This window comes from Malaclemys terrapin, chromosome 18 (assembly GCF_027887155.1).
Source record: "Malaclemys terrapin pileata isolate rMalTer1 chromosome 18, rMalTer1.hap1, whole genome shotgun sequence".
NCBI lineage: Eukaryota > Metazoa > Chordata > Testudines > Emydidae > Malaclemys > Malaclemys terrapin.
The window spans coordinates 23156454-23182036 of record NC_071522.1 but is presented as its reverse complement, the minus strand read 5'-3'; the positions used below and the strand labels follow the sequence as shown (position 1 = coordinate 23182036).

The window sequence follows — 25583 nt, the reverse complement described above, 5'->3', positions numbered from 1 at the left end:
GTAGGACTAGAGAGCACACTGATCAAGTCTGCAGATGACACTTTGGAGGATAAAGCTAAAATTCAGAGGGGTAGTGATAAATTGGAGAACTGGGCTATAGACAACAAAATGAAAATCAGCAAAGACAAATGTAAGGTGCTACACTTAGGGAAGAAAGCCAAATGCACAAATACAGAATGGGGGGAACTGGCTTGGCAGCAGCACTGGTGAGAAGGATCTGGGAGTTGTGGTGGATCACAGCCCCAGCATGAGTCAGCAATGTGGTGCTGCTGCAAGAAAAGCAAATGCAATTTTAGGGTGCATTAGCAGAGGTACAGCATGCAAGTCACGGGAGGTGATGGTACCGCTTTACTCGGCTGGTTAGGCCTCAGCTGGAGTCCTGTGTCCAATTTTGGTCACCAGTGTATAGAAAGGATGTGGAGAAACTGGAAAGGATGCAGAGGTGAGTGACAAAGATAATCAAAGGGAGGGAACACAAGCCATATGAGCAAAGGCTGAAGGAACTGGGTCTGTTTAGTTTGGAAAAGAGGAGATCAAGGGCGGACATGATAGTGGTCTTTAAATACTTGAAAAGCTGCCATATAAAAGATGGAAAAAAGTTGTTCTCTCTTGCCACAGAGGCAGGACAGGAGGCAATGGATTCAAACTACAGCAGAGCAGATTTAGATTAAAACTCAGAAAAAAATTGCTAGCTGTAAGAACAGTAGGAAATGGAACAGATTGCACCAGGGAGGTTGTGGAAGCTCCTTCACGGGAGGATTTCAAAAGGAGGCTGTCTTGGATGGTTTAGACACAACAAATCCTGCATCTTGGCAGGGGGTTAGACTAGATGAATCTTATTGTCCCTTCTAACCCTCTGGTTCTGCGGGTATGTCTGTCTGAGTTGGAAATTACACCTTCAAGCTCCAGTGCGGGGAGAGCCTTAATTAGTTGTAATCACTCAGGAAAATAAGTGGAGGTCTCATTTTGGCCAGCTCAATGGAAATCTCTGCTCAGTGCACAGCAGCATGTCTAAAAAGCAAACCAAACCTTAGGTAGAAGCAAGAAAGGGATAGAGATTCTAAAAATATTACAATGTTGTTACATAGTAACAGCAGGCACCCTATGGGCAAGTCATTCCATACTTCCCAACTTAGGGGTTTCTTGCCCCATCCTCTGGATCATCTAGTAGCAGCTGCTTTCTAACATAGGATATTGGGTTAGCCGGACCACTGATCTGACCCAATAGGACAATTCCATGTTTTAATAAATGCATATTTAGTTATTAATTCTTCTATCTCATAGACTCGTAGACTTTAAAGGCCAGAAAGGACCATCATGAGCAACTAGTTTGACCTACGGTGACCAGGTGTACGGTTTTCAACCGGAACACCCAGTCAAAAAGGGATCCTGGGGGCTCCGTTCAGCACCACTGACCGGGCCGTTGACTGTCCGGTTGGCAGCACTGTGTAGTGGAGCTAGCAGGCTTCCTGCTAGCCTCTGCACTGCATGGCTCCTGGAAGCAGCCGGCATGTCCCTCCTCCAGCCGCCTGGAGCCTGCACACCTGACCCCCTCCTGTGCCCCACCCCCCTGCCCCAGCCCTGATCCTCCTCCCACCCTCTGAACCCCCGAACCTATCCTGGAACTCCCTCCTACACCCCAAACCCCTCAACCCCAACCCCACCCCAATGTCTGCACCCCTATCTGGATCCCTCATCCCCCCCTGCACCCCAAACCCCTCCCCAGCCTGGAGCCCCCTCCTGCACTCCGAACCCCTTGGCCCCAAATCCCTACTACATCCCAAACCCTCATCCCCAGCCCCATCCTAGAGTCTGCACCCCCAGCCAGAGCCCTCACACCCTCCCGCACCCCAACCCCCTGCCCTAGCCCAGAGTCCCCTCCTGCACTCTGAACCCCTCAGCCCTGCCCAGAGCCCCCCCTGCACCCCAATCCCTTGCCCCAGCCCAGAGCCCCCTCCCACACTCTGAACCCTCAGCTTGCTCAGAGCCCCCCCTGCACTCCCCGCCTCAGCCCAGAGTCCCCTCCCACACTCTGAACCCCTCAGCCCTGCCAAGAGCCCCCCCCCTCCGCACTCCAACTTCCTGCCCCAGCCCGGTGAAAATGAGTCAGTGAGTGAGGGTGTGGAGAGCAAGCAACAGAGGGAGGGGGGATGGAATGACTGGGGGTGGGACCTCTGAGAAGGGGCAGGCAGGAGGCGTGGCAAAGATGTTCGGTTTTGTGCAAGTAGAAAGGTGGCAACCCTAGTTTGATCTTCTGCACATTGCAGGCCACATTGCAGGCCCACCCACTCTGGCACTAGGCCCAGAATCTCTGGCTGAGTTACTGAAGTCCTCGAATCTTGCTTTAAACACTTCAAGTGGCAGGCAATCCATCATTTAATCTACTTCAAACCAGCAAGCAACCCATGCCTCATGCTGCAGAGGCAGATATTAAAAATATGCTGTGTGTAAGTGATTTGGGGGCTAATTTCACCACACTAGAAGAAACACAAGGCGACATTTGTAAGTCTCCAGTCTTCCTCTGTAACATCACAATCTCCCGAAGCGGCAAAGAGTAGTTGTCATGACCTCAGTATGGTTGTATGAGTTTCATCAGCTGCATTCAGGGCTGTGCTGGGAGGGAGCGGGAGTCTGAGCCGCCAGCAGGCAGCCCAGGGGTTCCCCGGGTCAGAGCTGCTGCACGGATCCCTGGGCCGGGGGGTGGGGAGCTGCTGCGGGGGGGTGCCTCAGGGCGGGGTGGGGTGGGGAGCTGCTGCACGGCTCCCCGGGCCAGGCAGGAGCTGCCGCGGGGGGGCACCTCAGGGCAGGGGGGAGCTGCCGCGGGGGGGGGAGGTGCCTCAGGATGGAGGGGATGCGGGGAGCTGCCGCAGGGCTGGGGGGGGGAGGGTGCAAGGTGGAAGTTTCGCCTAGGGCGCGGAACTTCCTTGCACCAACCGTGGCTGCATTACATAGCTTACTACACAGCAGCTTCCAGCCAGGTGAATGATGTCTGGAACAGAATTAGTTCTGTCCATTTCATGAACTTGCAAAGTATTATGAAAGAAAACTCCTTTCCCACAGCAGCAGATTCAGATTTAATACTGATGAAGGCCACAGCCATGTTGTAACAAGCACTCCATAGCTGGGGTGAGGGAGACCTCATCTGACACAGAGTGATAGTGCAGATCTTCTGCTGGTGAAAATTGTCATCCTTCCAAAAGCTTTGGCAATTTATATTGGCTGTGTGTCTGCTCCGTTGAGTCCACAGTGAAGAAATAAAGATGAAAACTTTTCCCCTCTATTCTTGCTTTTCCCCTCTTATCTTAAGCAATCAATTACAATCTAAAAATTCATCTCATTTGTTTGCATTAAGCTAAGTCTGTTAACTACAGTTTAAGCGCATCTATAACATCCATACTAGAGGTTTGCACCAGTGTAACTAGATAGATTTTAAATGGATTTGGTTACCCCAGTGCATGTTTTCTACTGCAGACAACCTTGGGTTCCAAATCTGTGAAATGGGACTAATAAGAGTTACCTGCTGATGGCTGGAGACATTGTGAGTCTGCTGTGATGCAGACATCACTCTCAGTACCCCCATTTTACAGAATGGCAAGGTTGGGCTCTGAGGGGTGAAGTGATTTCCCTGAGATATCCTGGTTTAGGTCAGCGGCTCCCCACAATTCTTCATCTGCAGTTAAAAACAAGTTGCAGTTTCTTGCCATGACCCAAACCCAACATTCTTTGTGATAATACAGGATTGTGGGACTGAGGTCCCAGCAAGATGGCATGGCTAGATTTGTGTGCAGAATGATGGGTGCAGGACAGGAGAGATACCCGAGGATTGGGAAAAGGTAAATATAGCACCTATCTATGAAAAGGGGAATAAGGACAACCCAGGGAAAACCAGTCAGCTTTGGTACCTGGAAAGACAATGGAGCAAATAATCAAACAATCAATTTGTAAGAACCTACAAGAAAATAAGGTGATAAGTAACAGTCAGCATGGATTTGTCAAGAACACATCATGTCAAAGCAACCTAATATCCTTCTTTGACAGGGTAACAAGTCTTGTGGATGGGGGAAGTGGTAGTTGTGATATCTCAACTTTAGTAAGACTTTTGATACTGTCTCACATGACCTTCTCATAAACAACCTAGAGAAATACAGCCTAAATGAACCTACAATAAGGTGGCGGCACAACTGGCTGGAAAACCGTACTCAGAGGATTAAAGGTTCACAATCAAGCTGGAAGGGCATATCCAGTGGGGTTTTTTAGGGATCTGTCCTGAGTCTGGTTCTGTTCAATATCTTCATTAATGATTTAGATAATGTCATAGAGAGTACACTTATAAAGTTTGTGGACGATACCAAGCTGGGAGGGGTTGCAAGTGCTTTGGAGGACAGGATTAGAATTTAAAATGATCTTAATAAACTGGAGAAATGATCTGAAATAAATAGGACTAAATTCAATAAGGACAAATGTGAAGTACTACATTTAGGAAGGAATAATCAATTGCACAAATACAAAATGGGAAATGACTGCCTATGGAAGGAGTACTATTGAAAAAGATCTTGGGGTTATAGTGGATCACAAACTAAATATCAGTCAACAATGTAATATTGTTGCAAAAACAAAAAAATCATTCTGGGCTGTATTATCAGGATTGTTGTAAGCAAGACACGAGAAGTAATTCTTCCACTCTCTGTACTCAGCACTGATAAGGCCTCAGCAGGAGTATTGTGTCCAATTCTGGGCACCACACTTTGGGAAAGATGTGGACAAATTGGAGAAAGTCCAGAGGAGAGTAACAAAAGTGACTACAGGTCTAAAATACATGACCTACAAGGAAAGATTGAAAAAATTGCATTTGTTTAGTCTGGAGAAGAGAAGCCTGAGGGGGGAACACAATAACAGTAGTCAAGTACATAAAAGGTTGTTATAAAGAGGAGGGTGATAAATTGTTCGTCTTAACCACCAAGGACAGGGCAAGAAGCAATGGGCTTAAATTGCCGCAAGGGAGGTTTAGGTTGGACATTAGGAAAAACTTCCTAACTGTCAGGGTGGTTAAGCACTGGAATAAATTGCCTAGGGAGGTTGTGGAATCTCCATCATTGGAGGTTTTTAAGAACAGGTTGGACAAACACCTGTCAGGGATAGTCTGGATAATGCTTCGTCCTGCCTCAGTTCAGGACACTGGGATAGACAACCTATCAAGGTCCCTTCCAGGGCTACATTTCTATGATGCTATGTGAGCTAGGTGGACAGACCTCTGGGCAGGGCTTGGTGGGCAGTGCTGTGGGTGGAGCTGCTCCTTCAGCTCTTTGCTTCTCCACCTGCATTGCATGCAGCACTGGGGAATTGTTGATGTTCTGGAAATAGCTAAGCACGGAGAGCATTGGGGTGCCATGCGGTCCAGGCAGCTTGTGTTATGGCATCTCCCAGTAGTGCTTTCCTGGAGCTGCATGTGGTGTAGGTAGAGAGCAGCAAGACAGCTGCAGCGAGGGTGGGGTGTAATGGCAGTAGCAACAGCCTAGCTGGGCCAGGCAGAAGGACTGAGCTTCTCCTTCCTGACGCCCCGGCCTTAGCAACTGTCCACTAGAGAGTTTGGGGGGTGGGGGGAGAGATTCTGCATAAAGCTGCAGCTGACCCATCGCTCTGCCAGCTAAAAATCACTGCCCTAGTGGACTCAACATGGGTCTAGAAGTCAGGAGAACGTGGCTTCTAATCCTGACTTCAAACCAGTTCCTGTAGTGCCAGGCCTCCCCCTTGTTGCATGGTGTAGCAAAGTCCCGCTCCACTGCACTGCCCTGTGGCAAGCTGCAATGAAGCTGAACCTCTGCCTCTGGATCCCCCACTGTCTTCTGGTCTACTCCAGCCATAGGAGTGACCAGGTCCTCTGGCTGATCACTTTATAGGGTATGTCTAGACTGCTTCTGGGAGCAGGCCTCACAGGCCAGGTCCACCTGTGTTAGTGGGGCTCCCACTAGTGCACTACAAATGGCTGTGTAGACATTGTGGCTTGGGCTGGAGCTCAGGCTCTGAAGCGTGGGGTACAGGGTGGGCACCTTGACTAGTCTAGTCTAACCCTACACCTTGTCCCAGGCTCCTGAACCTCTAACAACTCCACTGTGCAGGGTCTGGCACATTCTTCCCCTGGGTGCAGCGCATCAGGGTTCCTACCTCCAGTCAGGCTTCCAGCTCACCTGGGAGTAGCCCAGCTGGTCTTCTCAGCCTTCTCGCAGGCCGCTTTCCAGAGACACACCATTGCCCTCCTCCGGCATCACCCTCTTTCTGTTTTTTCTTAAGCCATCTCCTCATCTGACCAGACCCTCCCCAGATTAGAAGCACACTCAGGCTCCCGTAACCCTTCGGGTGCCTGACAGGATTTACTTTCCATCACACGTGGGGACAATTATATTTACCTGCTCTATAATTCAATCATGTTTATAAGGTGCAGAGTATTATCAGGGCCCTGCAGGGGAAGATGTGGGCACAGAGTCAAGATTTCCTGGCTCCCAACTTTTTGCTTAATCCAGTGGGTTATGGGCTTTTTGGAGGAATGGGCATTGCCTCCTTCAGCAACTCTTCCAAAACCCACGAGTGCAGCTTTTTACAGAACTGGCCTTTTGTGGTCGTTTTGACTGTCAGAACAATTCTGGGTCTCCTGAAATGTCATGTAAAACCCAAACTTTGACGGATGCAATATTAGGTGAATCAAACTGGAGAAGAATCTCACATGAATTTTTGTGAGAGAAAGTCTCCCTAGTTTCCCCTGGTTTAGCTGTGATAGCTGCAGGTTTTGCATCTGGAGTGTAGGGATGGGATGACCAGCCAGTGCCAGGGCTGTGGCCCAAACACACTTTCTGAGATCCAGGTTTGACCAGCTTCTAACTTTCTCTAAACATGAACAAACAAACCAGCCCTCTTGGGACAGATCCTTTCCTACCCCAGGATTTAAAATCCACATATGGAGAGCTGCCAAGAGCCAGAGCTGCTTCCTAACAAAAAGGGGTAAACAGTGAGGTGGTAAAATTTGAAAATGATACAAAACTACTCAAAGTTAAGTCCCAGGCAGACTGTGAAGAGTTACAAAGGGATCTCACAAAACTGGGTGACTGGGCAACAAAATGGCAGATGAAATTCGATGTTGATAAATGCAAAGTAATGCACATTGGAAAACATAATCACAACTCTATATACAAAATGATGGGGTCTAAATGAGCTGTTACCACGCCAGAAAGAGATCTTGGAGTCACTGTGGATAGTTCTCTGAAAACATCCATTCAATGTGCAGCCGCAGTCAAAAAGGTGAACAGAATGTTAGGAACCATTAGGAAAGAGATAGATAGTAAGACAGTAAATATCGTAATGCCACTATATAAATCCATGGTATGCCCTGTGTGCAGTTCTGGTCATCCCATCTCAAAAAAGATATATTAGAATTGGAAAAAGTACAGAGAAGGGCAAGAAAAATGATTGGAGGTATGGAATAGTGTCCATCTGATGAGAGATTAATAAGACTGGGACTTTTCAGTTTGGAAAAGTGACGACTAAGAGGGGACATGGTAGAGGTCTGTAAAATTGTGATTGGTGTGGAGAAAGTAAATCAGGAAGTGTTATTTACTCCTTCTCATAGCACAAGAATAGGGGTCACCCAATGACATTTATAGACAGCAGGTTTGAAACAAACAAAAGGAAGTACTTCTTCACACAACCTTCAGTCATCCCTCATTGCTAGGGGATGTTGTGAAGGCCAAAAGTATAACTGGGTTCAAAAATGAACTAGATAAATTCCTGGAGGACAGGTCCATCAATGACTATTAGCCAAGATGGTCAGGGAAACAACCCCAAGCTCTGGGTGTCCTTAGCCTCTGACTGCCAGAAGCTGGGAGTGGATGACGGGATGGATCACTGGATAACTGCCCTGTTCTGTTCATTCCCTCTGTAGCACCTGGCACTGGCCACTGTCGGAAGACAGGACACTGAGCTAGATGGACCATTGGCCTCACCCAGTATGACCATTCTTATGTTTTTAGTTTCTAACATTCACATTGAGTAAGTCAGACAGCCAGAATTCAAACCAGACCCTTGCTTTGCAGGGAAAATGAGGATAATTAATGTAATCCTGACTCGCTCCCTGCTGGGTGTTATCGTACATGCAGGAGTTCCCGTAAGTGCAGAATACAGGAACTTCCTTAAGGTCACATCAACAGTGAGGTGGTTGCATGGCTTCATGTGGTAGTGTTCTACCTAGGGGGAGCTGTTGTCACATATTGATGCAGGCGAATCTGAGAGTCACAGGCCTAGATTCACAAAAGTACATAGGTGACTATGTCCCAGTTTTAGGCTTCACTGTGATCCACAAAATTCTCCTGATCCCTGTAGGTGCCTAAACTCACTCAGCACCTACATTTTCAGGGTAAAAGTTCCCTTGCTGCCCATGTTTCAGCCTCTGGACATGCACACTGCTGCCTTGCTCTAGGTGTCTAAAACCTATCTCCTGTCTATGCCCCAGAGCGCGAGCTGGGTGGTGTGCTCGGAGGCTGCCTCCTGCATCAGGTTCCATTCAAAATCTGTCTGGAGGAGGTGGTGTTGCCCACCTTATAATTTCTAGCTTAGTGGTTAGAGGTGGGAGACCCAAGTTCAGTTTCTCCCAAGGCAGAGAAAGGAGTTGAACAGGGCTCTCCTACCACTCAGGAGTGTCTGCTAACCACTGGGCTATGGGCTATTCTGATGTGGGGCTCCCTCAGTCTCTTCCATTGAAACTGTTTCACTGTGGATAAATAATGAAAGAGTCCTTGGAGCAGAGGAACTAGACTGTGGGGCTCCCTCCTCCCAGCTGGGTACGCTAACCACCAGACTACAGACAACAATCTCTCTTTGGCCCAATAACTCTTTAGTTATTTATCCCAAGTGGAAAAGTGTCAATAGGAGAGATAGAGAGAGTGAGTCATTGGGTCAGAGAGAAAGGGCGAGAGAGAATGACTCTGTTGGCTGGTAGTTAGAGCAAACTTCCCCCCTCTCCAGCAGGTGCGAGACCTAGTGTCCAGCCCTCCTGCTCCAATGACTCTAATTATTTATCCACAATGGAACAGCTTCAGCAGGAGAAATTTAGAGAGCCCAACGTCAGAATATCCCAAGCTCAGTGATTAAAGCACGATGCTGAGAGGTAGAAGACCCCTTGCTTGAGTCCTGTACCCCCCTCAGGCAGAGGGGGGACTTGTACCTTAGTCTTCCCCATCTTAGAGGAGTGCCAGGCTAATAGTTATAAGGCGCATGGTTGCACCTCCTCCTCTGACTGTTTTGGGTAGAGTTGGGCACCTGCCTAAGTAATTCTAACAAGAAGTACGTTAGGCCCCTGAGCCACCCGACTCCAGGGGAGGATTCCTGGCTATGATTCAGTAGCAGAGATAGGCACTTCTATGCAGCCTGGACTCAGGCATCTATCTTGTCAAGGGAGTAGGACTTAGGGTAGGTCTACACTTACCTCCGGGTCCGGCAGTAAGCAATCGATCCCGGATCGATCCCGGAAGTGCTCGCTGTCGACGCCGGTACTCCAGCTCGGCGAGAGGAGTACGCGGCATCGAGAGGGGAGCCTGCCTGCCGCGTCTGGACCCGCGGTAAGTTTGAACTAAGGTACTTCGAATTCAGCTACGTTATTCACGTACCTGCTACCTTAGTGTGAAGTGGGGGGTTAGTGTGGACCAGGCCCAAGTCATAATTTCCCATTGGCTAGTTTAGGCAGCTTCCTGCCCAGGTGCTGGCTTTTGTGGATCATATCCTTATGTGCCTGTCTCTCCCCATGCATTGCATAGGGAGCCTGGGCACCTGACACAGGCTCTGTGAATCAGTGTGTTCTTGTGATTTTCTAGGTGCCCCAAAATTAGGCATGATAGTGAGCATCACTGGTTTGAGCATTGGCCTGCTAAACCCAGGGTTGTGAGTTCAATCCTTGAGGGGGCCACTTAGGGATCTGGGGCAAAATCAGTGCGTGGTCCTGCTAGTGAAGGCAGGGGGCTGGACTTGATGACCTTTCAAGGTCCCTTCCAATTCTAGGGGATAGGATATCTCCTTTAATTTATTTATCATGACAGCTAAGTCCCTTTGTGAATCTAGGTCACAGTCATTTTCTTCCTCCTTCCATCATGTTGGTCCTAGTGGTTTGCAAATAGAGCAGGTGTGTTTGTGCCGGTCTGTTGTCCATTGAACAACACTTTGGCACTTCATGAAAAAACCAGCAACCTCTATTTCCCATCCTTTCAACCACAGGGGCTACATCATGTTGTGTTTGCATTTCCTTAGGAGGGCCCTCATTGCCTGAACCTCCTAGACTTTGATCACCTGTTGCGGGAATCTCAGAAGGAAGTGTTACGGTTACAGAGACAGATTGCACTGAAGAATTTCAAGGAGTCTCTCCAGTCCTCTAAAACTGGTTCAAAAAGCTCTTCGTCAATTGCTGCCAATTGCTTGGGACCATCTGTGCCAACTCTAGATACCAGCATAAATTATTCATCTCTATCAAAGGGGGTGCAATTAGGAGAGCCAACACTAGCAATGGAAGCACATAGGAAGGTGAGATATCTGGGTCAATGATCTGAAGTTTTTGCTAATTAATCAGTCAATTAATGAATGTTCTTACAGAACTTTTACCACTGTGTAATTGCTAAGATTATTACAGTTATTATTATCTCTGCTAGAAATAGATATTACTGGTTTTTAAAATGACCTTTTAGATATTGAAAGACATCTATGAGTATATGATAATGTGTCAGATGTCATATAATGAAGAGAGAGAATGGTAAGTCTAGTTGCTATAGAAAGCCCAATAAGCATATCCCAGAGTGAATTCTATGGCAGTGGTTCTCAACCAGGGGTAGGTGTACCCCAGGGGTACGCAGAGGTCTTCCAGGGGGTTCATCAACTCATCTAGATATTTGCCTAGTTTTACTACAGGCTACAGAAAAAGCACCATCGAAGTCAGTGCAAACTAAAATTTCATACAAACAATGACTTGTTGATATTGCTCTATATATTATACAGTGAAATGTAAGTAAAATATTTATATTGCAATTGATTTATTTTATAAGTATATGGTAAAATGAGAAAGTAACCCATTTTTCAGCGTGCTGTGCCACTTTTGTATTTTTATGTCTGATTTTGTAAGCAAGTAGTTTTTCAGTGAGGTGAAACTTGGGGCTACACAAGACAAATCAGACTCCTAAAGAGGTATAGTAGTCTGGAAAGTTGAGAGCCACTGGTCTATGGCATCCTTAAGCCTTGCAAGGTGACAGTGGTGTAGGTAGAGATAGGCCTAGGCCAGTTCTTTTTGTGCTTTGATTTTGCAAAACTTCCATTAAAAGGTATAACTTTATGCAACATTTTTCCATTTGTGAAATTGGGCAAAACATATGTCTCACATTCTGGAAGCCTCTGAAAACTGTATTGAAGCTGGGTGAATAGGGCAGCTGTGTGTGCATGCGCACACACGAATACCTGGTATACAATAAACAGGTTAGTCTGACAAGACCTATTTTCCATAAAACCATGTTGATTGGCATTAATTATATTACCTTCCTTTAATTCTTTATTGAGTCCTGTATCGGCTGTTCCGTTATGTTGATCAGGATTAATGTGTGACTGACAGGCCTATAATTACCCAGGTTATCCTGTTTAAGTATTGGCACAATATTAGCTTTCTTCCACTACTTTGGAACTTGCACAGTGTTCCAAGACTTATTGAAAAGCAACCTTAACCAACCAGTAAGCTCCTTGGCCAGTTCTTATAAAACTCTTGGATGCAAGTTATCTGGACCTGCTGATTTAAAAATGGCCAACTTTAGTAGCTGCTGTTTTACATCCTCATTAGTCACTGTTGGAATGGAAAGTATTTCATCATCATATGATGTGAATATATCACCTGGCTTTTTCCCTAATCCAGAACAGAAATATTTACGGAATATTCTGCCTTTTCTGAATTATTACTGAAAACTACCATTTCCATCTAGTAATGGACCAATACCACATTTAGGATTCTTTTTGTTCCTAATATACTTAAAAATGCCTTCTTATTGTCCTTAACGCTGCTAGCATAGAGTTCATCTTGTGTCCTTTTGCTTCCCTTATCAGTTCTTTATAGTTCCAGGCTTCTGATTTATATTCATTACTAGAAACTTCCTCTTTCTTTCATTTGTTATATATTGTGTTTTATTTTATTTTTTATAATGGCCTTTACTTCTCCTCTAAACCAGGTTGGGTTTTTTTAACCAGTGCAGCCTTCTTTCTCAATTGTGGGATTGTGGCTTTTTGGGCATCTAGTAAAATGTTCTTAAACAATTTCCAATTATCATTCACATTTTCTGTTTAAATTCTTTTCCCCAACCGATTTGGTCAAAATTGTTTTCAGCTTTGTGAAATTGGCCCTTTAAAGGACCAAGTATGTATATATATAACTAGACTGGACTTTATTCTGTTTGCACATAACAAATGTAATCAAGTTATGATCGCTTGCACCTAAGCCTCCACTAATTTTTAATTCTGCAATCAATTCTTTTCTCTCTCAAGATGAGGTCTAATATCGAATTCCCTCTTGTTGGATGCAGCATTTTTTGAGTAAATTGTCACCTATAATTTTTAGTCATTAGTCAATTTTAGTCAGCATGAGACCTCCAGCACATCACTGAGACTGAAGCCCCCATGATAACACCGTTTTCTCCCCTACACATTACAGATAGGTGCTTAAGGAGATTTTTGTCCTATTCTCTAGTATGATTTGGTGGTCTGATCTTGTTCTTTATTTGTAAGGACTTTGATCCATAAGCATTCAAAATCATTTGTTTCCAAGTTGTCAGTGGCTGGAAACAGGTAAAGCCATTTTTGACACGGAGTGTCTCTCCCCTGCCTCTTTTGGCCACTCTGCAGAAGAGAACTGAATGTTTTATAATAGTAAAATATTGACTAACTTTTGCAGAGCAAACATTAAGACTGAGAATCTAAACGTATTTTTGCCTCCCCATAGACTCACAGTCCCCCAAAATTTCAAGCATCACACAAATGTATGCACACACACGTGCTCTCTTAAGGTCTCAGAGACAGGTTGCTTCTCAAATAAAGGCTTTTTGCCTGTTGCTGTCATGTGCTGGGACCATCTGTGCCAGTGATGGATATCTGCTGAAATGACTATCAAACGGGGTGCAACATCCTGACAATTTAGCTCAACAAATAAAAGCCAGTGAAACGGCCCAGCTCCTCCAGCTGTGTCTGTTCTCCCAAGCTGCCTCCCTGCCTCACCAGTGCCCCTGGGCAACTCCTCAGCCTAGAGAATGTTTTATCTCTATTCTTGCCACTCTGTGTACTCTATTTACCCATTCCCTGACTGATGGCAGCCTGGACCCAGAAGGCAGGCTAAGGGAATTGCCTTTACCAAGTGTCCCAGAACAGGTACCATTTTCTCCCCAAATGCCTATCACAAGAGGTCATCTTCTCTTCAAGATGCACTGCAGTGACTTCAACTCACCCTACCTCTCCATTTGTGCTGGGTCTGCATTGCAGATGATACACTGCTGTAGTGCAGACACTTACTACAGTGATGGAAGGGACTGTCATAAATCCCCTCTCCGAGAGGTGGTCAATGGAAGAATTCGTCTGTTGACCTAACTGCCTCTTTAGTGGAGGTTAGGTCGACCGAACTACATCACACAGGGCATGACATTTTTCACAGCTCTGAGCAATGTAGCTAGACCAAGCGGAGTTTTAGGTGTTGAGCAGACCTTCTGTAATTTGGGCGCCAATTTCTGTAGAAGAAGGAGAAAGAATCAGACTGAAGCAAAGGAAGCAGTTGACATGGTGCCTTAGTTTGATACTCAGTGAGAGTGAAGCTGGGGGCTGCCCCTTGGCTTGGTACCATGAAGTTACTGCCTTAGATATCTCCTGTTCTGTGCTAAGCGCACCCAGCTCAGCCTGATACACCCATCTTTATCCATCACAGCCCACATGTGTCTTTCAGGTTCCTTTGCTATGCCTGGCTGATTATCTCATAGGTAGTGCTCCCTGGGGCTGTCCCCAGATTCATTCACTATGTGGCTAACCTGTCTGTCTGTTTCACATTTGCATCCTGCCACTCGGTAAGATTCTCTACCTTGCTCCCTTCATGCCCACATTTGGAATGAGGGGCTAGGAGATGGTGGGACGGGGGAGAGGTGCATCCAAATTTCCCTGGAAAATGGAGTTTGCAGCTCTGCTAAGGGGGCAGCTTCTCTTCCTGGACATGTTCCTGTGGTGCCCCTGAGGGGAGCTCATTTCCTCTCCAGCCCTGCATGTCCTCTCTGCTGCTTCCATTTTCCCTGGTGCATTTCCTAGGTCAAACACCTCTTCTACCTCCCCTCTTCCCAGCACTGCCGCCTTCCCCCAAACACATTCTAAAAAGCCATGGAAATACCCACACAAAGAAACTGGGTAACTCGGAATTAAAGTTGCTGAACTGGGTTCAGAGGACATTGCTAGCTACCCCACCCCTCTGCCCCTCCTGCCATGGCTCACCACTGTGGTCAGATGTTGGCTGCGTGTGTGTTTATTCAGTGCGTTGTCCCAGCTCTGCGCAGGTAGCGGAAATAGCAAACCTCAATTAAACTGCCCAATAAATCCACAGACTCAGTTTTCAGCGAAGGCACCCGGCCAGGTTTACTGTCAGCGAAGCCTGGTGATAGCACCTGGCAGACTCTCCGAGGATACTAAGACATGGATGCCCGTGACAATGGACGCAGCTCAGTGAATGGCAGGACTTTCCATTCCCCCCTCGGCTGGCCAAAGATACTCCCTCTGAGATACATCTTTATACCCCGATACAAAAAAGTTAGTACTGCCCCTTTGACATAGTTACTGCCCCCTGATGTCACTAGTTATTACCCATCACCTTGTACATGTTGGTTTGATTAAAACATTTCTGTTACGTACTGTCACCCTGACCTCATCTTTAGGAGGGGTCAGTGTGTTCCTGTTATCCTTGGGGAATGGTTTTGTACCATCCTTGATATCAGGATGTTCTGGTACCACTGGATATCGGGATGTGTTTGCATGAGCACTCTGTGACTAGCACGTCTTAGGAAAGTGTATTTCTGCAATATCAGCCCTGTTCTTGCCAGATTCTGTGAGCAGGTCCTGCCTCATACCAGGCCTCTGATACAAGGGCTTATGTCTCAGGCTTTCTTCTTATTACATTCCCCTGCATTTTTTTTTTTTGTTGGGGGGAGAATGTTTACAGAAAAGCATAATGCATGGACTGAAGATCGCCCAATGGGCTAAACACTGTTATGTGGCCACCTTACTGTTCCATCCACACATTCATGCCCCATCTGTCCCTTAGTTTGCACATTCCCTTATACGACTGATGGACGGATTTTATTTTCTAATCTGTGTAGTCCCTTATGGTGGGCCTGGGAATGTTAGGCCTGGGACTTTGATTGAGGAATGTAGTTTTATGATTGAGCCTTGGAGGCACTACCAGATAATTAATACAATATGGATATGATGTGTACATTTGTAGTGTGTATGGGTATATAGGTATACATGGGCGGCAGGCGGAGCCCTCCTTTGGGGAGGCTAGCCCCTGGCTCCGCCCCTTCCACTCACACCCTCCCCACGGCCAGAGCCCCGAGACCCTCTGTCCCCCGTATGACCGGAGCCACAACACCCCCACTCGGAACACACTCCCCTGGCCACAGGACCCCTGAGTGCTCTCTGCCTTGGCTGGAGATGCCCCGGGCTGGCCACAGCCTGGAGTATGCCCCCCACTCGGCTGGAGGAGCTTTGGGCCCCTCCCCTTTGGCTGGCCAAAGCCGTGCCGTGCCTCCGCTCCCTGGACCCAGATCACCTGGGGAAAAGCTTCTGTTACAGAAAATGCTTTTGATATACCCCATGCAGGCATTATGTGACTCCGCCGCCGCCCTGGAACCCGCATGGGGATTAATAAAACAAAAACTTCACCACCAAACCCCGCAACCGGGGGTCCGGTCGCCACCATGGCAGTGCCGGGAGAGGCAGCCTCCCCTGGCCTATTATACCTGCTGCCCATGTATGTATAGGATGTATGTGTATAGATGACACCATCTTATATTGAAGCATAACAATATTTTTGAAATATGGTGTTGTAGTTTGGCCCTTTTACTTTGGTGCTGCAGATAGCAACACGCTCCTATTAGGGCAATTACAGTTATTAACTGTATGATTATTGGTAGCAGGTGGAGTGTTTTGAAATACTGGGATAGGCATTGTTATAGCGTGTCCCACAGTGCTATGTATATGAGAAGTAAAACAAATTTGTAGTAGTGACATTACAACTGAGGCCTTTATATATACATTTTCGTGTTTAGTTAGTACAGAGTACAGAGTACTAACTAAAAACCGATCATCATCGGACACCAACACACAGCTCCACAGCAAACTCCCTTTGCACGCCGCCCTACCCAACTCCTCCCCATGTGAACTCCAGATGCAGAATTTCCCAGACACAAACCAACCATCCCAAACTTTATTCTCTCTAGGGAATGTGGCACAGTGTGGCCGACGTGGGAGTCTGGGTGGTGTGACAGCAACTGCATGAGTGCAAGAGAAGAGAGTAGGTTCAAAAGCATAAGGCGAGTGGCACTGCAAAGCGGGTCGGCCATGGAAGGGGGGAGTGGGCATTGTTGGGAAGGGTGAAAGTGCTGAATCCACGGACAACATTTCGGTCACCGAACTGGAGCAGGGCCGGGGAATGGGCTGGGGGGGTGTGTCATGCCCCCGACCCTTGGAGAAGTTCCCTGTGTTTTGTGTGTTGGGGGGACACTGCCCTGGGACCTCTGGGCTAGCCAGGGGGCTACTGGGTGATACTGGCAGAAGCAGCGACGGATACAAATCTCTCGCAAGAGCCCGTTGTGTGCCAGTCCCACCGGGCGTGGCTGCGTTAGGAGAAGTTCTGGGTGTGGAACAGGACCCCCCCAGCACCGGGCCCGGGGCGGGAGGGAACAGCTGGGGGGTCACATCCAGACCCGGTCCGGGCTCGGGGTGCTGGAGCCAGGCGCTGCCCTGGCACTGGCTGGGAGCCGCTTCCCGGGCTACCCCGAGCGCGTCTCCTGGGGCCCGGGGGTCGCTGCCCGCCCGGCCCGGCCCGGCCCGGCTCTGCTCCCCCGCACTCCGGCCGCTGCCGCCGGCAACACCTGGCGGCCGGCGGGGGCCGCGCCGCGCCCGCTGCCCAGCGCCCCCTCCGCCGGGCCAGTGGTACGGCCCGCTCGGTCCCGCCGCCGGCCAGGACGCGGCTCCGGCTCAGGTAGGCGCGGGGCCCGCTCCGGGGCCAGGGGCGGGCCGGGGGCGCGGGGCCCGGGCTGGAGCAGGTGGCTCTGGGCCCGGCCCGGCCCGGCCAGCGCCCCGCTTCCCTGGGGCTGCGGCGGGCCTGGCACCGGTCCGTGCGCCCCGCTCCCTGCCGGGGCCTGGCCCGAGCGGCCCGAAACAGCCCCCGCCGCCGGCTCCTCCCCGGGCTGGGGCCCTGCGGGGCAGCGCCTTGGCCCCCCGCTCGCCCCAGCTTTGCGCCTGCAGCAGCCGAGGCACATCCCGCCGGAGCCGCCCCTTGCCGGGCCGCGGCGCTAGCAAGTGTCGGTTCTCCGCCGAGTCCCCCCGTCCCCAGGTCGGGTTATGTCTGATGGGAAGCGGGGCCCGGGCTAGGCTGGAGGGCCCCATAGATGTAGCCAGTCCAAGGCAAGCCGGGACCACCGGGCTCCCCTCGCCTGGCCTCCCGGGGGAAAAGCACTCCTAGGGGGAAATCCCATCTTGATTTCAAAACTGGCCCTTGTTAAGTTGTTCCAGTGGTTGAGTCCTCTCACTGGTAAACATTTATGCCAGATTGCCAGGCTGAATTTGCCTAACCTCCAGCCACTGGACCACGCAGATGTTGTGGAAAAAGCTGAAATACTCAATGCTTTTTTTGGCCTTGGTCTTCCCAGACAAGGTCAGCTCCCAGACTGCTGCACTGGGTAGCACTGCATGGGGAGGGTGACCAGACAGCAAGTGTGAAAAATCAGGACAGGGGGTGGGGGATAATAGGTGCCTGTATAAGACAAAGCCCCAAATATCGGGACTATAAAATCAGGACATCTGGTCACTCAAAGTATGGGGAGGAGGTGAGCAGCCCTGAGTGGTGAAAGAACAGGTTAAGGGCTATTTAGAAAAGCTGGACGAGCACAAGTCCATGGGGCCGGATGCACAAGTCCGAGGGTGCTGAGGGAGTTGGCTGATGTGATTGCAGAGCCATTGGCCATTATCTTTGAAAACTTGTGATGATCAGGGTTGGTCCCGGATGATTGGAAAAAGGTGAATGTAGTGCCCATCTTTTAAAAAGGGAAGAAGGAGATTCCAGGGAACTATAAACCGGTCAGCCTCATCTCAGTTCCCAGAAAAATCATGGAGCAGGTATTCAAGGAATCCATTTTGAAGCACTTAGAGGAGAGGAAGGTGATCAGGACCAATCAACATGGTTTCACCAAGGGCAAGTCATGCCTGACCATCTTGATTGCCTTCTATGACGAGATAACTGGCTCTGTGGATGTGGGGAAAGTGGTGGATGTGATATATCTTGACTTTAGCAAAACTTTTGATACGGTCTCTCACAGTATTCTTGCCAGCAAGTTAAAGACGTATGGGCTGGATGAATGGACTATAAGGTGGATAGAAAGCTGGCTAGATTGTTGGGCTCAACAGGTAGTGAACAATGGCTCAATGTCTAGTTGGCAGCCGGTTTCAAGCGGAGTGCCCCAGGAATCTGTCCTGGGGCCGGTTTTGTTCAATATCTTCATTAATGATCTGGATGATGGGATGGATTGCACCCTCAGCAAGTTCGCGGATGACACTAAGCTGGAGGGAGAGGTAGATATGCTGGAGGGTAGGGATAGGGTCCAGAGTGACCTAGACAAATTGGAGGATTGGGCCAAAAGAAATCTGATGAGGTTCAACAAGGACAAGTGCAGAGTCCTGCACTTAGGACAGAAGAATCCCATGCACTGCTACAGGCTGGGGACCGACTGGCTAAGCGACAGTTCTGCAGAAAAGGACCTTGGGATTACAGTGGATGAGAAGCTGGATATGAGTCAGCAGTGTAACCTTGTTGCCAAGAATGCTAACCGCATGTTGGGCTGCATTAGTAGGAGCGTTGCCAGCAGATCAAGGGAAGTGATTATTCCCCTCTATTCGGCACTGGTGAGCCACATCTGGAGTATTGCGTCCAGTTTTGGCCCCCCCCACTACAGAAAAGGATGTGGACAAATTGGAGAGAGTCCAGTGGAGGGTAATGAAAATGATTAGGGGGCTGGGGCACATGACTTATGAGGAGAGACTGAGGGAACTGGGCTTATTTAGTCTGCAGAAACGAAGAGTGAAGGGGGATTTGATAGCAGCCTTCAACTATCTGAAGGGGATGGAGCTCGGCTGTTCTCAGTGGTACCAGATGACAGAACAAGGCGCAAAAGTCTCAAGTTGCAGTGGGGGAGGTCTAGGTTGGATATTAGGAAACACTATTTCACTAGGAGGGTGGTGAAGTACTGGAATGTGCTCTTGGGTGTGCGGGGGGCAGGCAGGTATAGCACTTGTGAAACTAACAGGGAAAAGGGGTACTGTTACTTCCTTAGAAGCTGTTTTGTCTGAGTAAATGTTACATCAGCCCCAATTTCTCCCTTAAATGATACTGCAGTTCCATTTATTTAGTGACTTTATTTTATTTTGGGGTTTCCTTCTATTGCATCAGACAGCAAACAGTCTCCAGCAGAAATTCAGCTAAGTTGTTCGAGAAATCCAGCCAGACACAGACCAGAGTTGAGCTGCAGACAGCTAGCTGAAAATTAACAAACTGTGAGGGGACAGTGTAAGCTGGAGACTCCAAGCAGTAGCGGGGGAGGGTGCAGACTCTGCAGTGTGCCAAACACTCTCCCCCAGCTACTGCTTGGAGTCAGAAATAATAGTAAATGTTACATGACTGTGAATGGGATGTTGTGAAGGCTGAAAGTATAACTGGGTTCACAAAAGAAATAGGTAAGTTAATGGTGGATGGGTCCATCAATGGCTATTAGCCAGAATGGTCAGAGATGCAACCTCATGCTCCGAGTGTCCCTAAATCTCCCATCTGCCAGAAGCTGGGGCTAGATGGCAGGGGATAAATCACTCAAAATTGCCCCATTCTGTTCATTCCATCTGAAGCATCTTGCCCTGGCCCCTTGTCAGAGTCAGGACCCTGGGCTAGCTGTTGCTAGCCATGTCTAACCCAGCATGGCCGTTCCTGTGTTCTTACATACAAGATTGAGTCAATGTTTAGAAAACCTGTCGTACAATAAAGAAATTCAATGCATGTAGTGTTTCCGTAGGAACATTAAGAGGGGACTGGATAACAGCGTAGAAGTACCTACATAAGGAGGAGATTTCTGATAGGAGATGGCTCTTTAGTCTGGAAGACAGAGGCAGAATGAGATCCAGTGCTTGGAAGTTGAAGTGGACAAATTCAAACTAGAACCGAGGGGCACATTTTTAACAGGGAGGAGAATTAACCATTGGAACAGATTACCAAGGGATGTGGTGGAGTCGCTATGTTTTAGAGCCTTTAAATCAAAATTGGATGTCTTTCTAAAGCAGTGGTCTCCAACCTTTTTACGCACATGATCACTCTTTGAATTTAAGTGCAATCCAGGATCTGCCCCGCCCCTTCCCTGAAGCCCCAACTCACTCACTCCATCCCCCCTTCCCTCCGTTGCGCGCTCTCCCCCACCCTCACGCACTTTCACCGGGCTGGGGCAGGGGGTTGGGGTTTGGGAGGGGGTGCAGATTCTGGGCTGGGGCTGAGGGGTTTGGAGTGTGGGAGAGGGCTTCAGGCTGAGCCTGGGGCAGGGGGTTGGGGTGCAGGAGGGGCTGAGGGGTGCAAGCTCTGGGAGGGAGTTCGGGTGCGGGGGGGGGCCCTCCAGGCTGGGGCAGACGGTTGGAGTGCAGGAGGGGGTATGGAGTGCTGGCTCTGGGAGGGGGTTCAGGGCTGGAGTTGGGGTGCGGGCTCCCACCGGGCAGCAGTTACCTGGGGTGGCTCCTGATTGGTGGTGCAGTGGGGCTAAGGGAGGCTCCCTGCCTGCCCCGGCCCCACGCCACTCCCGGAAATGGCCAGCATGCCCCTGCAGCCCGTGGGTGGGGACGGCGGGCAGGGGTCTCCGTGCGCTGCTCCTGCCTTCGAGCACCGCCCTCCGCAGCTCCCATTGGCCGCAGTTCCCCGTTCCCGGCTGTCCCACTATGCCACTGGTCTTTTAGCGGCCAGAGATCGCGGTCGACTGGGAGAGTCTCCAGGATCGACCAGTCGATCATGATCGACCGGTTGGTGACCACTGTTCTAAAGGATATGTTGTAGCTCAGACAGAAATTATAGGCTTGATGCAGGAATCACAAGGTCTCTTGCCTGGGTTACACAGGATGTCTCCTCAGAGCTGATCATAATGCCCCATTTTAAAACGTAACCCTAAATATGGAGTGGCTCTGCGGTGTTTCCATAATTATCTATTATACTTGGTAGTGTGGTGTGAGCTGGTGGTGGTTCCACCATCGAGGGAATAGACATAAAGCTCCTAGCCTGACTTCTTTAAGGCCCTTTCCTCAGGGCTTGTTTATTAGTCACCAAACTGACACAAAAAGCAAATCAACTGAAACACGGGAAATCATTTCCCAAGGCTTCCTGCGCTTAAGCTAGTCAGGAGGGGAGAAAGCACAGCTTACCCTTAGATGCAGCTATGTGACAGGAGGCTTAAAAATGAAGTGGAAAGGAGATCACATTCTGTATTCAATTCTGTAGCTATTTAGAGTACATTTCCATCGCACTGTATTCGTTTGATCCATATTAAATGATATGGGATTTTTCCGTGATGGTAACTCAATGAGAAAAGCTCAAACCTTGGCTGGGACAGAATGGATGGATGGAAGGAGAATGTGTATATTGAACTTTGCTAAGGACAGCAAAATACCAGACACCTTTCCTGTCCCACACTGGAATCCGCTGAGGACATACTTACCTTCTGGTGAGAAATGCCAAGACCCACAGCTGTCATTAGAAAGGCCTCCTCAGCCATCACAGCATCCACTAACACCTTACTGGGGCCGTGGGGTCAGATGATTCAGAAGGAAGAGCTTCTTCTAGTGAATCACCAGCACCACTGTCTGCAACCCCTGGATTTTCTTAGGAACTCTCTCATCCATGAAAAATCTCACTAAGCTCCAGGAAGGTGTGCAATGTGATATAATAGATACACTTATTTTCCCGTATTGACATCTCTAGCATGACTCATTCTGCTGGCTGATTTCAGAGAGAAAGAAAATATTTTCCTGGGCTGTAGGTTAGACTGGGCTGGAAGCAGAGCTGCCCTTCCCTTGACAAGCAAGTTGTGCTGTTACCCTGATTCTCTCTCATATCCCTCTGGGATCACTTTCTTCCCTTCCAGGTGGAGCCAGGAGTGCTACCTTTGGGACATGCCTCTGAGGAGTATGAAAACTTTCCTCCAAAAAGTGTGGTAGCAGACCCAGAGAGCAGTCAGCAAACACAGCAATTGGTGAGTTGCAGTCCCTTTCCACAGGCTCAAAAGAGGACTCCACCTATGGGCCTTTCTCCCTCAGAGTGAAAGCCAGGCTTTCTTGGGATGAAATGCTACAACTGTTTCAGTTTTTACATCTCTGATTTCATATGTGGGATTTGGGATGAAGTCTTCCAGGTGCTTGCTGGTCTCAGAGTGAGATGTGGGGAACTGGCCTGTGCCAAGAACCAGCTGCAAAACAGGTAGTCAAGGAGTGATAGGTTCCCCGGGCTGCAACTTGGAATTGGGGTACCGCTGAGCCCTCTGTCCCACCAATCTGGGCTCCTTCTCACTCTGTGATGCTGTGACAAACGACAAACCTCTGGCAAGTACTGCACTTACACAGACATCCACAGTGTACGTTTATTACCCAGTCTGCCACTTCTACAAAGGAAAGTGGACGTGCACCAGCCCTTGCACCCTGAGCAGATTTCCCAAGCACTTCAGCCAAAACATACTGTTAGGTAAATTGTAAAACAGATTTATTAGCAACAGAAAGAGAGATTTTAAGTGATTATAAGTAAGAAGCGTACGGATCAAAGTTGGTTACCTAAGAAATAAAACAAATTTGCAGTCTTAGTTCTATAAACTAAACAGGATTTGAATCAGGCAGTGTCTCATCCTGATAGATGGTAGAGTTCCTTAATACACAGGCTGGGATTCTCCTTTCCAGCCTGGGACCGCTCTCCCGTTCAAAGTCTTTGTCCTCCAGACGTGCTTTCAGGTGTTGAGTTGGGGGTGGGGGAAGTGATGATGTCACTTCTCTTTCATAGTTTCTTCCTTCTTGCTGGAAACATCTATGTTTGTGAGGTGGGTCAAGCAGCCTCCATTGTCTATGTGCTATCTCTGAGAAGTCTCCATTGTATAGGTTCCTAGGACAGTCCTTGTGAGTGTGGATTTCCTTTAATGGGCCATCAGTTCATCTGGCTCCTCCATTGTTGCACCTGAAAGGCTGGTTGCGGGTGTTCCCAACCTCACAATATCTTTAAGTAACACACACATAGCAAAACTTCATAACTCCATATACAATGATAGCACATACAATCCAACAAGATATTAATGTTCAACAAATCAAGCCTTTTAAAATAACATAAGAACAGCCATATTGGGTCAGATCAAAGGTCCATCTAGCCCAGTATCCTGTCTTCCGACAGTGGCCATTGCCAGGTGCCACAGAGGGAATGAACAGAACAGGTAATCATCGAGTGATCCATCCCCTGTCCCCATTCCCCATGATACCTCACAAGGCATACTTTGTACAAAACAGATCATAATTATATCAGCATGGTAAATATAGGGGTGACAGGGTACTGCTTTAGAGCACAGAGTACCACACAAGGGCATAGGCACTCGTGACCTCCCTCATTCACTGATGCCCTGGATGTACACAGCTCCAAGGTGTTTTGATCACTGCTGGCTGAATGAAATATATCAGATGCATTACTGAAGCATCAACCACCTCAAAACTAATTGAAAGTGAAAAAAAGTGAACATCTGTTTTGCTATTCTAGGCTTACGCTTTTTCTAAAATGGGATAGGTACATCCTATCGGGCATAGTAACACTCATGTCCCTTATGAGTTATCCCAACAAACCAGGCTTGTTCATAGCGTATTCTAAGTTTAACAGTCTGATAACGTTCATAGTTATCCAGGGGAGCCAAAAAAGGTAGCAAGTAGCTAGAGGTGTCAACACATATTGAGCATATTTGTGCCGGCTGTTCGATACAGTCTGGATTTGAACCATAGCTGAGTTAACACATTTTTTGCAGCTCAGGTTGATCCTTCTGAATAGTGCTAGCCCGTAGCTCTGTGTTTTGCATGACGGAGCGTACAAAGCTCCCCACTTGTGCTTCATGTCATGCCATGTACTGCTTGTCATCAGCATGATGCAAGTGGGAAAGCAGAGAGCCGTGTCCGGAACTGAAAAGGTGGGAGGAGGAAAGGGGCCTGTAAAAATAGCTGGTTGGCTTATTGAGTTTTGTTTGGGCATTTCTTGTCTTCTTAAGAACTGTCATTAACTTTTTTCAAATAATTTTCACAAAGAGACTTTCATGTGGAAGAGAAAAAGCTTGTGTGGTGTTAAATCAGGGAAGCTGTTTTGAATTTCACATGCACCATGAGACATCTGGGATGCTGGTTTCTGTGTGGTCCAGTGTTTCTTCATAGCTTTCTTTGCTTTTCTTGTGTAGGAATTTGAGCTCAGGAAAAAGCGTAAAAAATGTGAAAACCTTGAACATGAAGTGAGGAAAAAGCACAAAAGATGCAAAGAATTGGTAAGCATTGTCTCTGTCTACAGCGGTGAGTTTGATGTTAGATGAATGGTTAGATTGCTGCATTCTTATATGGGATTTTTTCCTTGTTTAACTAAAGTAATTTCTTTTCCAGCTCTGATTTCTCATTTCAACAAAATCACAAATTCTGGGTTCCAACCCTTAGAGTCTAAAGATTAGTTCATTTAGTGTTTCAGCTGGTTGCAGGCCAAATGTGTAGATTCTTCTGCATTAAATTAATATTAATATATGTAGTAGGGAAAAATAATTCCCTCCACTTGAAGGATTGTTGGGTGAAATTCCCCATGTGTTATGCAGGGGGTTAGGTTAGAAGATATTATTTGCCTCTGTCTTCACGAACAAGGTCAGCTCCCAGACTGCTGCACTGGGCAGCTCAGTATGGGGAGAAGGTGACCAGCCCTCTGTGGAGAAAGAAGTGGTTCGGGACTATTTAGAAAAACTGGATGAGCACAAATCCATGGGGCCGGATGCGCTGCATCCGAGGGTGCTAAAGGAGTTGGTGGATGTGATTGCAGAGCCATTGGCCATTATCTTTGAAAACGCATGGCGATCGGGGGAGGTCCCGGATGACTGGAAAAAGGCTAATGTAGTGCCCATCTTTAAAAAAGGGAAGAAGGAGGATCCGGGGAACTACAGGCCAGTGAGCCTCACCTCAGTCCCTGGAAAAATCATGGAGCAGGTCCTCAAGGAATCAGTTCTGAAGCA

At 48.2% G+C, this 25583-nt stretch overlaps 1 protein-coding gene across 1 annotated transcript in view; it reads left to right on the top strand.

The window, feature by feature from the left end:
• TSPOAP1 (TSPO associated protein 1) overlaps window positions 1–25583 on the top strand; it is a 179347-nt gene that overhangs the window by 37549 nt on the left and 116215 nt on the right. Inside the window, exons 5-7 of the mRNA XM_054008163.1 lie at window positions 10285–10554; window positions 22458–22565; window positions 24777–24860. Coding sequence (XP_053864138.1) covers window positions 10285–10554; window positions 22458–22565; window positions 24777–24860 — 462 coding nt within the window. The remainder of the gene's footprint in view (window positions 1–10284; window positions 10555–22457; window positions 22566–24776; window positions 24861–25583) is intronic.